At 36.6% G+C, this 13,502-nt stretch overlaps 1 protein-coding gene across 4 annotated transcripts in view; it reads left to right on the top strand.

Annotated features, from left to right (window-relative positions):
• CPQ (carboxypeptidase Q) overlaps positions 1–13,502 on the top strand; it is a 130,991-nt gene that overhangs the window by 31,141 nt on the left and 86,348 nt on the right. For all 4 annotated transcript variants that reach the window (XM_068184365.1, XM_068184341.1, XM_068184357.1 and 1 more), the window contains one exon: positions 3,932–4,139. In XM_068184365.1, coding sequence (XP_068040466.1) covers positions 3,932–4,139 — 208 coding nt within the window. The remainder of the gene's footprint in view (positions 1–3,931; positions 4,140–13,502) is intronic.

The raw sequence follows: 13,502 nt of genomic DNA, 5'->3' as shown, positions 1-13,502 counted from the left end.
ACAGAAGCAAAGTATGTGGAAGATGTGCGCCTGTTACTGAGTTAAGGCTGTGAGCTTGCTGTGGTTATAGCAAGTGATTAATGTAGTCATGGCTCTACCCAGGAATGTATTTCATGATTTAAGTCAATATTAACAAACTAGCTGATCTGATACGAATTTTTGGTTTACATGTAGCTCATACAGTGAATTTTACATGTGTCCTGTAGAAAATAGGCGGTCACATATGTAATTAGAGTCTTGCAATGTGTTTGTCTGAATGAGCTAACTTAGACAACACTGGCAATTCTTAGATAACACTGATTTTGTATTTCCCAGCTCCAGAAGATTGCTTTTCTAGGTTAATGTGAAGAATGGTGCACTGGGGGTATGTGCATACACATTATGGCTGAAATAAATCTTTCTAAGCTTTTGTATAATCAAGTTTTGATTGGTTGGGTTATTTTTCCTTTTAGCTGTGTTAGAGTTCTTGTACTGTCATGCTTACTTCTCCCCTTAGGAGATTGCTATCGTTTTCTAAGGTTTCAACTTGAGGTCTGTTTTCTATCAGAGCATCCAGTTTAGCTTGAAGCACTGGTTCTTACACAATTTGCTTTTCCCTGGGCAATTTAGCTTATCTTAGAGATAAGGGTTGGAAGTGCAGGAACAAAGCAATGGAGCATGTGAGGTCAGCTACCACAGTAAGAAGAGTTAGAACTGACCTGACACCAGCAGCACATCTTTTCATCCACATTTTTTAGTTTCTCCACATTTGATTGTTTTACTCAGAAGAGAAACTAACTGTCTGCTTTTTGAATTTTTTTATTCTCCCTTTACACTTTAGTGTAAGATACAAGCCACATCTGTTTCTTACTAGCCATTTGACATGTACTTTTAACAGAGAAAATGTTGGTGTTTTTTTGAGCCTTTTCTCTGCTTTTATTCATACCATAACACTTCTCTTAAATGCTTTCCAAGATGTGAAATCTAGAGGTTTATCAAAAGCAAAATTCAACCACTTTATCTGAATTTTGTCAGCTGTTGAACAAGAATGTCAGGACCAGATGACTCTTGAGTTTGTAGTAACATTAATATGCTTTCAATTAATGGTTTAAATCTGGATGAGAGGTGATTCAGTAGATCTAAAATCAAAACGGGTGCTTTTCTTAAGTAAATAAAAAATAATGGGAGAACTACTTACCATCTCTTCTAAACACCAAATTGTGGTATTGAACTGGGGTATCATATATTAAATAGCCTAACTACCCTTAAAGTTTAGCAGAATTAATTTAGGGTTTGTTGGATAACAGCATTTCTCAGAGTGTGTGTTTGAAGCAGACACTAACGTTACTCCCAGGTGCTAGTGGGAAATGCCAGAGGTGCACCTTGCTTACCTGTAGGTACCAATGTTTTTAAGCTGAATGCTGATTCAGAGTCAGGGTTCTTTGTGGTCTCTATAGCTGGTGTTATGTGATGCTTTCCTTTTATTTTCTTTTCAAAGTGCAAGGAATGGTAAATGCAAGAGAGATTTTTTTTTAAAGAAGATCCTTCTTCTTTGAAATAATAGTCCCAAAATCATGTTTGTTCAGGGTCAATGGAAAAAAACCTTCCTTGTCATTCCCCCTGCTTCCCAGCCCTCCCCTGCCCCCCAAAAAATTCTTTCTTCTGATTTTACCAAACTACATCCTGTTTGTCCTGTTTTGAGCCTAACTCAGGAATGCTTCTCTCCATCTGTTACAGAGAGTCTGCTAGTAATTTCTTTTTTGTTAGTTCTTGCTCAGGTCTTTCCATATGGTCAGTAGCCCTTCCAGTTCTTGGTTATCTCTACATAAAAGGCACTTAATTTGCTTTGCTTAGATTTTTTTTATGTTCTCTTTGGCACTTTATTAAGCAATTTATTATGTAGATGATATACTTAACACATGGAATGTTTTGCATGCGTGTAAACTTTCATCAGGTGCATCCCAGGATGCTTAGTGTCTGCCACAAATGTTCTCTATGTGAGTTCATCTTGCAGCATTAGGAATCTACGGTACTGTGGTATTGCTTTGTGTCGGTACTGGTCATGCTTAGGGTCCATTTCCCTTTTTGTAGAAATAATTTGGGCAGGCGTCCATTCTTGTCAGATCCGTATCATCTGAGCTGTTGCTGGCTCTGCCAGCCTGTGCCAATATGGCTTAATTTGGGTAGTAGGGTTTACCTTTATCTTGTCAGAGTGGCAGTTTAAGTATACAAATGGCACTTCCAGGTAACTTCAAGGTTTATTTTTTGGGCTAGCTGGGTAAATTTTGTACCTGCAAATGTTCCTTCACTTGAGGTGTGTAAGCATGTGTGGGCCATAGTGAGTTGTCAGAAGCTTATCCACAATTGTGGTGGAACATCAGGATGGAGCATCTGCAATAAATGTGCTTGCTGCTTAAATTGGAGAAACAAATACAGTTTTAGGGGTTTCTTTTGTTGAGCATCTGAGAAATAAGAAGGACCTTGGAATCATTGATAAAACTTGAATTACGGCAATTCAGCATATACACGATGTTAGTACTAAGACATAAACTTGCCAGAAAATATAGGCAAAAACATTCATTTAAAATGACCAGAAACAAACAGTTTCTGCTCAGTTGTTGAATGTAGGGTTTGGGTTTTTTTAACATTAGTACATGAAACTGTCATCTCTCTTTTTCTTTTTTTTTTTTTTTTCAGTCTGTTTATTTTACATTATTTGGAAAGTCATTTGGTTAACATGCTGGATTTATCCCCAAACACTCAAAGAAATATTAAACATACGCAGCAAGTTATCGCAGTTTAAAAGTGGGGATGAGGGGTGCCTTTTTTTTTTCTGACAAAGAAAGAAACAAAAAAGAAAAAAAGGTCTGAACTTATAAGTCTACATGAGTTTATCCCACTCAGGGAGTATTACATGGCACAGGAAATGCCGAGTTTCAGGTTAAATGTTATTTTAAAGGTGAGCCATGGGTCACCTGACCTGCAAAGCCGATGGAAAGAGACACTGGCCTTTGATTGAGGTTCAGCTGTAAGCAACCAGGAGCAATAATTTCTGTTGTCACTTAATAGACAGATCTCTGAAGAAGCTCCTGTAAGACCTCTGTAACTGTACTATGTTTTTAGTATTTCCATGTGAAATAAATATTTATACATATCTACTCTGCAGGTTATGTTATTGATTACAATATGACTTGTTATTGTTGAGAAAGGATTATTCTTCTCAATAAATAGAACTGAATAATCTCTCCCATTTTACCTAATATATAGCCTTACAAAGTAGGTTTTTAATTTCCTCCTTAACATATATCCTCCAGAAATTAAATGTTTTTTTTTTCCAGTTTAGAAGACTTAAAAATAACCCAATTTAAATTTTTTATTGTTCATTTAAATGTATAGAAAAGTGTGTCTGGTGCTGTGAGAAGGGTCACAGGTGAAGATTTTCATGCATGGTTCTGGGCATCTGGTTTTGGGTGGCCCGCTCAAGCAGGGTGGTTGGTCCAGATGATCTCCAGAGGTTCCTGCCAACCTAATCTGTTCTGCAATTCTGTTATTTGGAAAATAGAATTAAAATTTAATAGTCAATTTTAACTTCATTACTTGCCACAGGAAAAAAAAAAGCACTTATGGCAGCCTGTTCATTTAGACTTTTCAATGCTTTTCTTTCTGGTAAAGCAGTGAATAGAGTGTGTTATCAAAGCATGGCAATGACCCAAATAGAGCTGACAATGAATAGAATTCTAGACATATATAATAGTAACAGTCAGATATTCTGATCAGTGTAAAAACACTTGATGTATTTTGTCAAAAGGTTTATTAAAAATTGTAGCTACGCCCCTTTTGATAGTATGGCAGGGATGGTCATGATGGTCATTCTTTTTAATAGTTCTACAGTAATGCTAAAAAATTGCAGAGCTGAGTTGTTAACACTGTCTTTTGTTGTTTTTTTTAACAGTCCACATACTGGGGGGCAGAGTTACCAGCCTGATGTACCCCAAATTCCCACTGCTTGCATCACTGTGGAAGATGCTGAAATGATGTCACGAATGTCTCTCCGTGGCACTAAGATTGTTGTACACCTGAGGATGGGAGCTAAGACTTATCCAGACTCTCTGTCCTTTAACACTGTGGCAGAGATAGTTGGAAGCAAGTACCCAGAGCAGGTGGGTGAAAATATACAAAAACCCCTCATTTTTCTTTAAAAATGTGGAAGAAACAATCAAAAAACCAAACCATCCCTTCTGAATAAATCCCTAAAACAAGTAACTTTCATTCACATGCTCTTTTATATTTTAGACATCTTAGCTTTTCAATCTTTTGCATGTAACAGCTTTCATGGCTATGTTTAGCAGGTGTGTATGGTTGGAATAAACTGTCTGCACCACAAATTCTGTTTGAACATTTCATAATTCTACATTGCTGTCTTCCATTTGTAAGACTTTTCTTCTTGCTTTCTCTTTTCTTCCAACTTCTTAGCTAAAAATCATACAAACCAAACTCATGGTGCTGAAGGATTTGTGTCTGGTACAAAGTCTTCTGTGTCAGCTTAAAACATGGAATTACCTTTCTGGCAATATGTTTTATTGTGAAAATGTTGATGCAACCTCAATTACAGCAGCACTAGAAAGTGCTGCTAGAGTACCTAATGAGCCACAATGCTTTTTTAAACACTGTACTTTTTATGGCTTCAATGGAGAAGAAGAATGTCTATCTCTTACCTTTAAACCAGGCAAGAGATTTTATCTATTTAAGAGATTTTATCTTTTCTGAGATGACAGTTCAGTAACTCTGGCTTGTGGTGTCAGAGATCCGCAGTGAGTGTACAATTTCAGCAGCTTGATCACTGGGCAGGGAAAGAGTAACTACCCTGATGGTTGATTGGTTTACATAACATCATCTGTGAGTCTAGCTTCATGAAACACATATTTACCAAGGTAAATGTTCCAACTTTATAATAAGGGTGCATTTAATTTAATTTTATGTCATCTGCATTTTTAACAATGTTTCTAACCAGTTAATTGGCTGTCTTTCCTGAATTATGTTTGGTGTACTTCAAAATTTGATATTTCAATTATGAAGTTTTCAAATGTAGACTTCAAAGATATGTTAAAGTGCTTACCTGGACTTGATTTTCTGTTTGCTGTCCTGCTCTGTTTCTTTAAGTAATGAAGTGGATTAGGATCTCTTCACTACTTCCACTGATAAGCTCATTTTTTTAAGCACTGGGTAAAGGCTTATTTACAAGCCCCCTGCTGATGATAATGGGAGTGGTAGTGGACACACTTTGAAAACGTAACCAAGAAACAGGAAAATAAAACAAGTGAATGTTTAGGTTTTTTAGTACTCATTACCATGCTCATTCCATTGTGTTACTCTGGTAAAAATGGGAACCATCTCTCTATTTAGGCAATAAAACACATTGCAGATCCAATCTCTTACAAGGCCCTCTATGCCGAAGTGTTTCAAAATGCAGTACAAATCCATGGGAATAGAAAGATGCCATTTCCATGGGCCAAAATTTCAGTTTAAGTTTTGAATTGAAACAAACCCAAATCTGGATCTCAACTCTGGGATAGAAATGAACAGTGGGTGGTATTGCTCCTACAAAGGTCTAAAGCAAAGCAGTTTAAAATTAGGTTGAAACCTGTGAAACATAACTGGTCACAGGTCTTACAACTTAAACCCCTGAAATGTAGTTGAAAATGAGGGTTGCTGTAGGACCCTGAAGAAAGTGTGTGAAGTCTCGTGAAAAGTGATTCAGCTCAAGATGTAACTACACATTTAGGTATACTTGTGTTCATCTATATATTGACCAGGATTTAATATACTACTTGATTTATAAATAATTAATTTACTCAGTCCATGAAATTTCAACATATTTATTAAAATAATCACCATGAACTGAAATAATATATCTGACAAATTTATATTACAAACAATATTAATAAGTATTATTATTAAAATACATTAAAGGATAAAAGAATTTATTTTTTTCATACCTGTTTAGAGTTTGTTTGGGGGGTTATTTTTTGTTTTGCTTTGTTTTTTGTTGTGTTTTGTGTTTTTTTTTTTTTAATTTGACCATTTTTTCATCATATCCAGTGCTGTTACTCCTTTTTCAATCATTTCTCTGAGTGCTTTATGTGTATTCTTGCATATAGCAATTGGGGTTTGGGGGGTAAAGCTAGAAAAATGTTAAGGAAAACAGAAAAATAGTAGTTGACATATTTTTGGTATATTTTCCTAAAGGTTTCCTGTATTTTAGACTTAGCGTTCTGAAATTCATTGCTGCCACAAGAAATGTTGAAATCATCAAATGGCTACTCAGAATTGTTTGAGTTGCGAACCTTATTTTAGGTACCTGTGCTTAACTTCAACACATTTGCATTTCCAAGTAACCTAAAGCAGTAAAAGAAATGTTATTACTGCTTTTTGAAGAATCAAGCTCTCAGGGGTGCATTCATCTTCAGAGGTGATGATGTGACATGCGCGCAGATGTCCTGTGTCCTTTTGAGGCATCTCTGTATGCCCTATGTGCAAGTAATTTTGAAAAATTAATCCACTGATACTTCAGGTTTCCTTCCTGCTTTATCCTTTCTGTTTGGCTGGCCAGCAGGCAGTAAGCAATTGTTCCAGCTAGAAAAAAATGCATGGTGAAACCTACTGCAAGCTGCTACTTTGCAGTAGTAAGTTTTCAGGTGGTGTAGAAAGCATCTGAACAGAAAAAGGAAGTGGATTTTATAGTCTCACCAGTGTCTCTGTTCTGTTTATAATTGTATCATTCCTTCTAAGTTAGGAAAGGACTGTTCACCCTAGACAAGACTCTTCCTATGTCAGAGTGCATGGTGTGATCATGCATGGTCAGAGCAGAGACATCCACCATCCTCATGAGAGTTGAGGACCTTGTTCAGTGCCTGCTGAGGCCTGATGAACCTGTAGGTGCCTAAAGGAGGTGAGCCTGTGCCTATAAGATAATGAATTCAAGATCCACCTTTTCTTCTTATAAACAAATGGGAAACAGTGGGATCAAACGTGCTATGACTTGATGTTCTGGCAACCTTTCTGAGCTTGGGATCCCATTCTCACGGTGCTTAGGACAGCAATGAGAGCAGAAAACCTGTGGGTTGTGGGACTTAACGTATTTAAGCCTGTATGACTGCTGACAACTGAGCCAAAGAGTTTTTGAAATGACAAAGGTATGGTAGCAGAACCTGCTGAGGTCCAGGCTACTGCAGGTTAGAGACAGTTGCAGTCCATTCCTGCCTTTTATCTTGGAGGAGTATTTGAGAATTTTTTGCACCTAGGCCCTTGCAGCTAGCATCCTTTTGTGCTGTATTGTGTGCTGGTGAGATGTTTTATTTAAACTATGTAAGCTGACACTGGAGACTGACTGACTGAGAAATTCACAAGTTTACTAATGTGGTTTTCATTTGAAATTCAGGCAGAGTTGGCAGTAAAACATGTTTGTCTTCTCATTTTAATACAGATGTAACATGATTGGTCTTAAAGTGCAGCAGCAACCGTTCCCATCTCTGGGGAAATGCTATAAATAGCAGCTGTTTGTTGTTAATCTGGCTTCAATGTACCAAATGTGCCAAACATGGAACCACAAAATATGTGATTAACTGAAAAGGTATCAAAGTGGATAAAATTATAACTCTTCTACAATCTTGACTTTCAGTGTCTCTTCGTACTGTGTGTTTCTTGGTGTGCAGCGCTGTTTTACTTATCCTACAGTTACTAAGTGATGGAAAAACTGTTTCCTAAGTGCCCTACAAAGTACATAAATTTAATGGCTGCTCATTATTCTGTGATCCAGGATAAATACTTTAGAGCAGAAACAGAGGAGCTTATAAGTGGCCTTTTCAGAATCCTGGAGAGCTGTTCCAGGAATTCACTTTACAAAGCTTTTTGGCCTTCTGGTTTTATGGAATGCCATATCTGCAGTATGTACAATTTGAAAATTGTCTCCATTTTGAACACCAAGGACATGAAAGACCATTGAAGAATTCACTGTGGCTTAAAGCCAAGTTTGATCAGCACTTTGAAAGTAGCAGTCCTAGGGATGACCTGAGAAACAGCGAGGCTAATGTAGTAGCATAGATTGTGAGGTTCTTTACCAGTCTGTGATTGATGTAACAAAACCTGTTCTGCAAAGGACATAGATGCTTATTTATTTTTTCATTCTTCTTCCTTTCCCAGTTTCAAAGATCAGCCCTGTCTCAGATTTTGTGATACTGGGCAAAGATCCAGGGAGCAAGAGAACATAAAACTTATCCAGGCTTCTGTGCCTGTTAGGCATTCATGCACATAACGGAAGAAATAATTTGTAGACCAAAAATCCATCCCAACCTCAAGAAAAAAAAAATCAACACAAAACAGCCAGACTTTTCTGAAGATGTGTAATACTCAGTGCAGTGTTGTTTTATGGCCTGGCATCAGTTCTACATATGTTGACAAAATGTCTGTCCATTATGTCTTTGATGTGGCTTCCAGATATCCCTATGCTCAAAGTAAATAATGCATACAATAGAGCTTTGAGGAGAAATATTTTAAGAGCCTGATGCCATCATGTTATGGCTCCATTATCACATTTTCTCCATGTGGATTGTTTTTCTATTCATTCCAAAATGTTGAAGGGTTTCTAAATACAATTCTGTGAGCCTCTCTCCTGTGACTGTAAGCTGATCTCTGTTGCTGCTACAAATTAAGTGAATTTGAAAGAGTTAGAAGATTATTATAGAGATTTGGTTTTGAAAGTTTTGAGAGTGCCAGCCCATTACTTCATGACAGTGAACTAATGGGCAAGAGAAGTAGAAAAACAAATGGTGAAAAAGCAACAAGAGAAAGGGTGAAAAAAGAACTTTGGCATTGTTAGGAAATGTATTTTCTTCGAAGTATTTTTGTTGATATTTGTTGAAATAGGTAGTACCTCTGTGTGTGTATGTTTTATTAATAACTAGCTTTTGTACTATGAATTGGAGGCTGTCTTTTATCCCGTGCCTTGTGGGAGTGGCAATATTGCTGTCATTTGTTCTAAAACAGAGGTCTTGTCATGATGAAAACAGCCAAATTAATATGAAACTGATATGGAGGAAATTTTTAATTTGTAAAATGATAATTTTATTTATTTGTTTGTTTGTTTATTTAGTTATTTTAACTACCAGAAGGCCTATCAGATTTTAAGACTAAAGTGTATGCTGGATTTTGTGGCATAAAGCATGGCAAATATTCTAAAACTTTAATCACCTATTTAAAACCCAAGAGCTAACTAAAAGCATTTGATTCTGCTAGGGAAATTTGGCAATAGTTTCCCTACTGATTAAATGGCTGCTGCACCCTAATGTAATCATGTTTTTAGAAACTTCAGTATTTGGCTATGCAATATCTACAACTTAAATTTCTTTTGTACATGTGGGGTTGATGTTGTTTAGTGGCAACTGTTGAAAAACATTGTATTACTTAGAACTGGGTGTCTGAAATACTGGTGGAACAAGTGAATGTTTATATGTGGAAGAAAGATTCAAAACAACTTAAATATTTTTGAAAATTATTTTCCTGATACAATTTTTCTTGAAGGAATCAGTTCAGGTTCACCAGTGTATTGTGACCTTTATGAAGTTCATGTGTTTTTCAAATTACCAGAGCGTGTCTCTATGTGGGCAGGTGAGAGTGGGGGAGGTGGTCAGGGTGGTAGCAGTCTCTGCTGATCTTGAAGGCACCCAAAGCTGCTCTGTGTCCCAGCTTGGTGATACCAGAGGAGGACTAAAGATGTGCTCCACTAAGTCTGGGCAAACCAGCAACTCTTGGAAAGGGTTCTCCTCTTGCCAGCTGAGGCACAGTTGCTGTCACTGCATATAAACCATTGCAATATGAAGGAAAAATATATTAGCTTTAGTAACCACCAATGCCTGCTCCACAGGGAGCAGCACCTTCAGAGTCTCAACTCACTGGCATAAAACTGGTAATGTTTAGGTCACTGCAGCACCAGGGTGACAGTGACAAGGGATGAAGACATCTAGGTGACCTTCCTCACTAGAGTCAGGTGGAGTTTGGAAGAATTGAATGATGCTGTCACCCTGCTATATATGTTCCATTTTTATTCTCCTGATGTAAATTTAGCCAGTGAGATTCCTGCCCTCCACCTGAGCATGGTCATAGATATCACCTGTACATGACAGCTGGCTGCCCACCCCAGCTCCTTTCTTTATTTGAATCTAGACTGGTTTCTGCCCAAAGCTACTTGCTGGACCTTTGCTCTGGGCACTACTTTTCAGAGTGTTTTGTTGTGTTTTAAATCCTTTACATCCTAAACTGTAACCAATTAAATTCTGACACTAGAAATTAAAAAGTAACATTTCAAATACTTGTTCTGTTGGCCAGCAAATTCATCAGAGCATGCAGTTTTGTAGTCCTTTTGATGGTGTGAGTATAAACAGATACACTATAATATTTTTTCTTTCCATCCGTTCTTTTGTCTCTACTCCCACACAGCAGTTTAAAGAATTACTGTGGGATTTTATTTCAGTAATAATTTACAAATACACATAGGATTTACAAATGATTGTGAAGGCTCTTTTCCTCCACATTGCAAAAGTTATCTTCTAAAATTACACCGCATCTTTCTTGCATTCTGATACGCAAGAATGTCTAAAGGGTAGTCCTGGGTTTGGCAGATGTGAAACTTGCCTGAGGCTTGAAGTAAGAAACACCACAATATTGAGGAGGAAGGAAGCAAGAAACAATATTTTTCTTTTCATTATGAATAAGTAGATGCCAGAAAGACTAGTGCCAAGTGTCAAGGGTTAGTTTCAAAACAACTGTTCTCTACAGGGGTTTTCAAATACCTGTACTTGTATGTTTGTATTTGTTAGCTGCAGACTATATGCTTAACCTTGTACAACAGAAGGACGACTACCAAGACCTTGTCTTTTCATTAATGTCATGTTAAAAAAGTACATATTTTCCATGCAAGTTTAATGGAAAACTGCTTGTCTAAGAGTATGTGGATTGGATATTGAGGGCTCTTCAACACAGATTCAGATTCCCACATGCAGGACCAAGGTGGAAGATCTGACTGTGAGATTTTTGCCTAGTGGACAGAGCTAACATTGTTGATGGAATGAAAGGAGAAATGCTAAAAGAAGTGAAATTAAAAATGGTCAGGATGAGACTGAAGTGAAAGGGGGAAAGAACTTGGTCTGCTAATCACATTGAGATACCGACAGCAGAGTTGTTACTCTAGAACTGTGTGATTGCAGCAACTGAGATGGTTACTCAGTGATCTAATGGAGTGTGTAGCAGAATTCATAGTTTTGGTGGACAGAGAGAGCTGGTGAAACATGGAACCAGCTCCTGATTTGTGGGTAGACTTGCAGGGTTTTAGGCATCACATTGCTGCTTCTTGAGATCTGGTTCTGGGGTGGGGTGGTATAAACAATAAGCTGACATAGCTGGTGTGGTCTTTAATGGAATTGTTCTCAAGACCTTGGTCTACTAACAAAGTGCATGCTTAAAATGTTACTATCATTTGTTCTTTTTCTTTTTAAAAGCTTTTAAAAATTCTTTTTCTATTGTCATGTGGTTTATACTTTGGTCTAGAAGAAGGCCTCCAGGCTTCTGAGACCTTAAAGGTCTTGAACTTTGCCACTCTAGCTTTATTGTAAATGTAGTTGCAATGGTACAAACATATTTACTATGGTTTGGCAAAGCAAAATACCATATAAAACACATAATACCAGTAAAATATGTCAGAAATGCTTGTTATTAAGATGTTAAAGATTTTGTGAGTCTGGCAGGCATAGATCTTAAATCAAAGAATGAGTTTTGTTCATAAAGTTTCTCAATTGTTGTCAGTACTTATACCAATATATCATGATATAATATGTAAGTTGTCTAAAATTTCATTTTACACAAATATAATTCTAATTCATTGTAAGAGGTAAATGGAATTTTGGACAAAAATCCTCTTGACTCTTTTCAATAGTATTTGTCACAAATATAAACTGATTTATGTATTTAGAACTGAGATCCTTTTTTTTTTTATTGACGTTGCAAAGGAAAAAAAGGATGTTACAGGGTCTTTAACAGAAGATGTATTTTGTACTACAGGCTTTGTAGATTTTCTTCTTTATACATGCTGAAAAGCATGTTCCTCACAGTCTGCATTGGCTTTTCACATAAGTTTTAATCTGTCATTTGTCCCATAGACTAATTTACACATTTGAACAAAAATATACTAAAATGTGTATTCTTCTGGTAGTTGCATAATTCATTGACATCTGAATTCTTTCCCAGTATTTGAATTTACAGACATCATTATGAAATATTAGTCTCAAAAACAGTTTACAATGTTCTGGTATACATTATTCAGAATAAAACCCTGTATTCCAACTCATTTAATCAGATATTATCAGGTAGAGGGTGAATGGAATAATATAATGATGAAAGATGAAATAGTCTGAAAATTATATTGCATTAGAAATTGCACCATATCAGTGGGCTTTTTTTCTCTAGCGTGAATATAAGGAAATAGAGGTAGAATTCTCTGTGTATTCTAAATATTTTAATGTGGGGAATTATATTAATGTTGTCGCACTACTTCTGTAATTCTGGGCTTTATTTTTTAATCGTGTAACTGGCCTTATGGTCATTGTGCTTCATTTTTACTTTCAGTGATGTCAGCTGGACAGATTTTTCTCATCCTCTTTGTGTGCCAAGTTTAATATGCTGCTTATGTGAGAAGGTATTTCATGAAATAATAATCTTTCACTGTAAAGGAATTTGTTGCTGTAAGATGTATGTATGTGTATATATATATATATATACACATATATACACATATACATATACATATATATATATGCACGCATATATACATATATACATATACATACACACACACACACACACATATATATATATAAGATAGTTTTAGGACACTGCCTTCTGTGTCATGCTGCTTGGCAGAATAGAGCATATTCTACCATTCCAAATGGGAAATCTCAGTCATCCCGCTTCTTGTTAAGAAAAAATTACTCAGGTCTGAAATGTGATGTCCTCCATCCTTTTCTTTCACCTTTCAAATAATTAGGAGGAGGACCTGAGGTCACATTACTCTTTGTGAAGGAAGAAAAACTGTATCTTTAACTGTCGTCAAGTATGTTCCTCTCTGTCTTATCTTACAAGCAGATGATACAGCTTGTGGTCTGTTTTGCTTGTATGACTTTGTTTCTTGGCATTGTGAACCTGAAGTCTTGGATTTATATTCTCCACTTCTGACTGAAGTCCACTGACCTTAGTTTATATGTTAAAGTGCTCCAGGGATCTGTTCACTTAGCTGGAATTAATGTTCAGTTGATACTTTATTTGACCATCTCTTAACACATTCTGCAAGTTGTTCTGTGGGTCCTCCTGGAAGACTGCAGCTGTGCATATAAATAGGCTATAGTTAATAACCCTATTTATAGCAAACCCAAGTCTGATGTTCTTTTCTTGCTAATTAGACTTTCCAGCCTTCAAATAAG

This window comes from Anomalospiza imberbis, chromosome 1, assembly GCF_031753505.1.
Source record: "Anomalospiza imberbis isolate Cuckoo-Finch-1a 21T00152 chromosome 1, ASM3175350v1, whole genome shotgun sequence".
Lineage (NCBI taxonomy): Eukaryota > Metazoa > Chordata > Aves > Passeriformes > Viduidae > Anomalospiza > Anomalospiza imberbis.
This window is presented reverse-complemented; position numbering and strand designations above follow the sequence as displayed.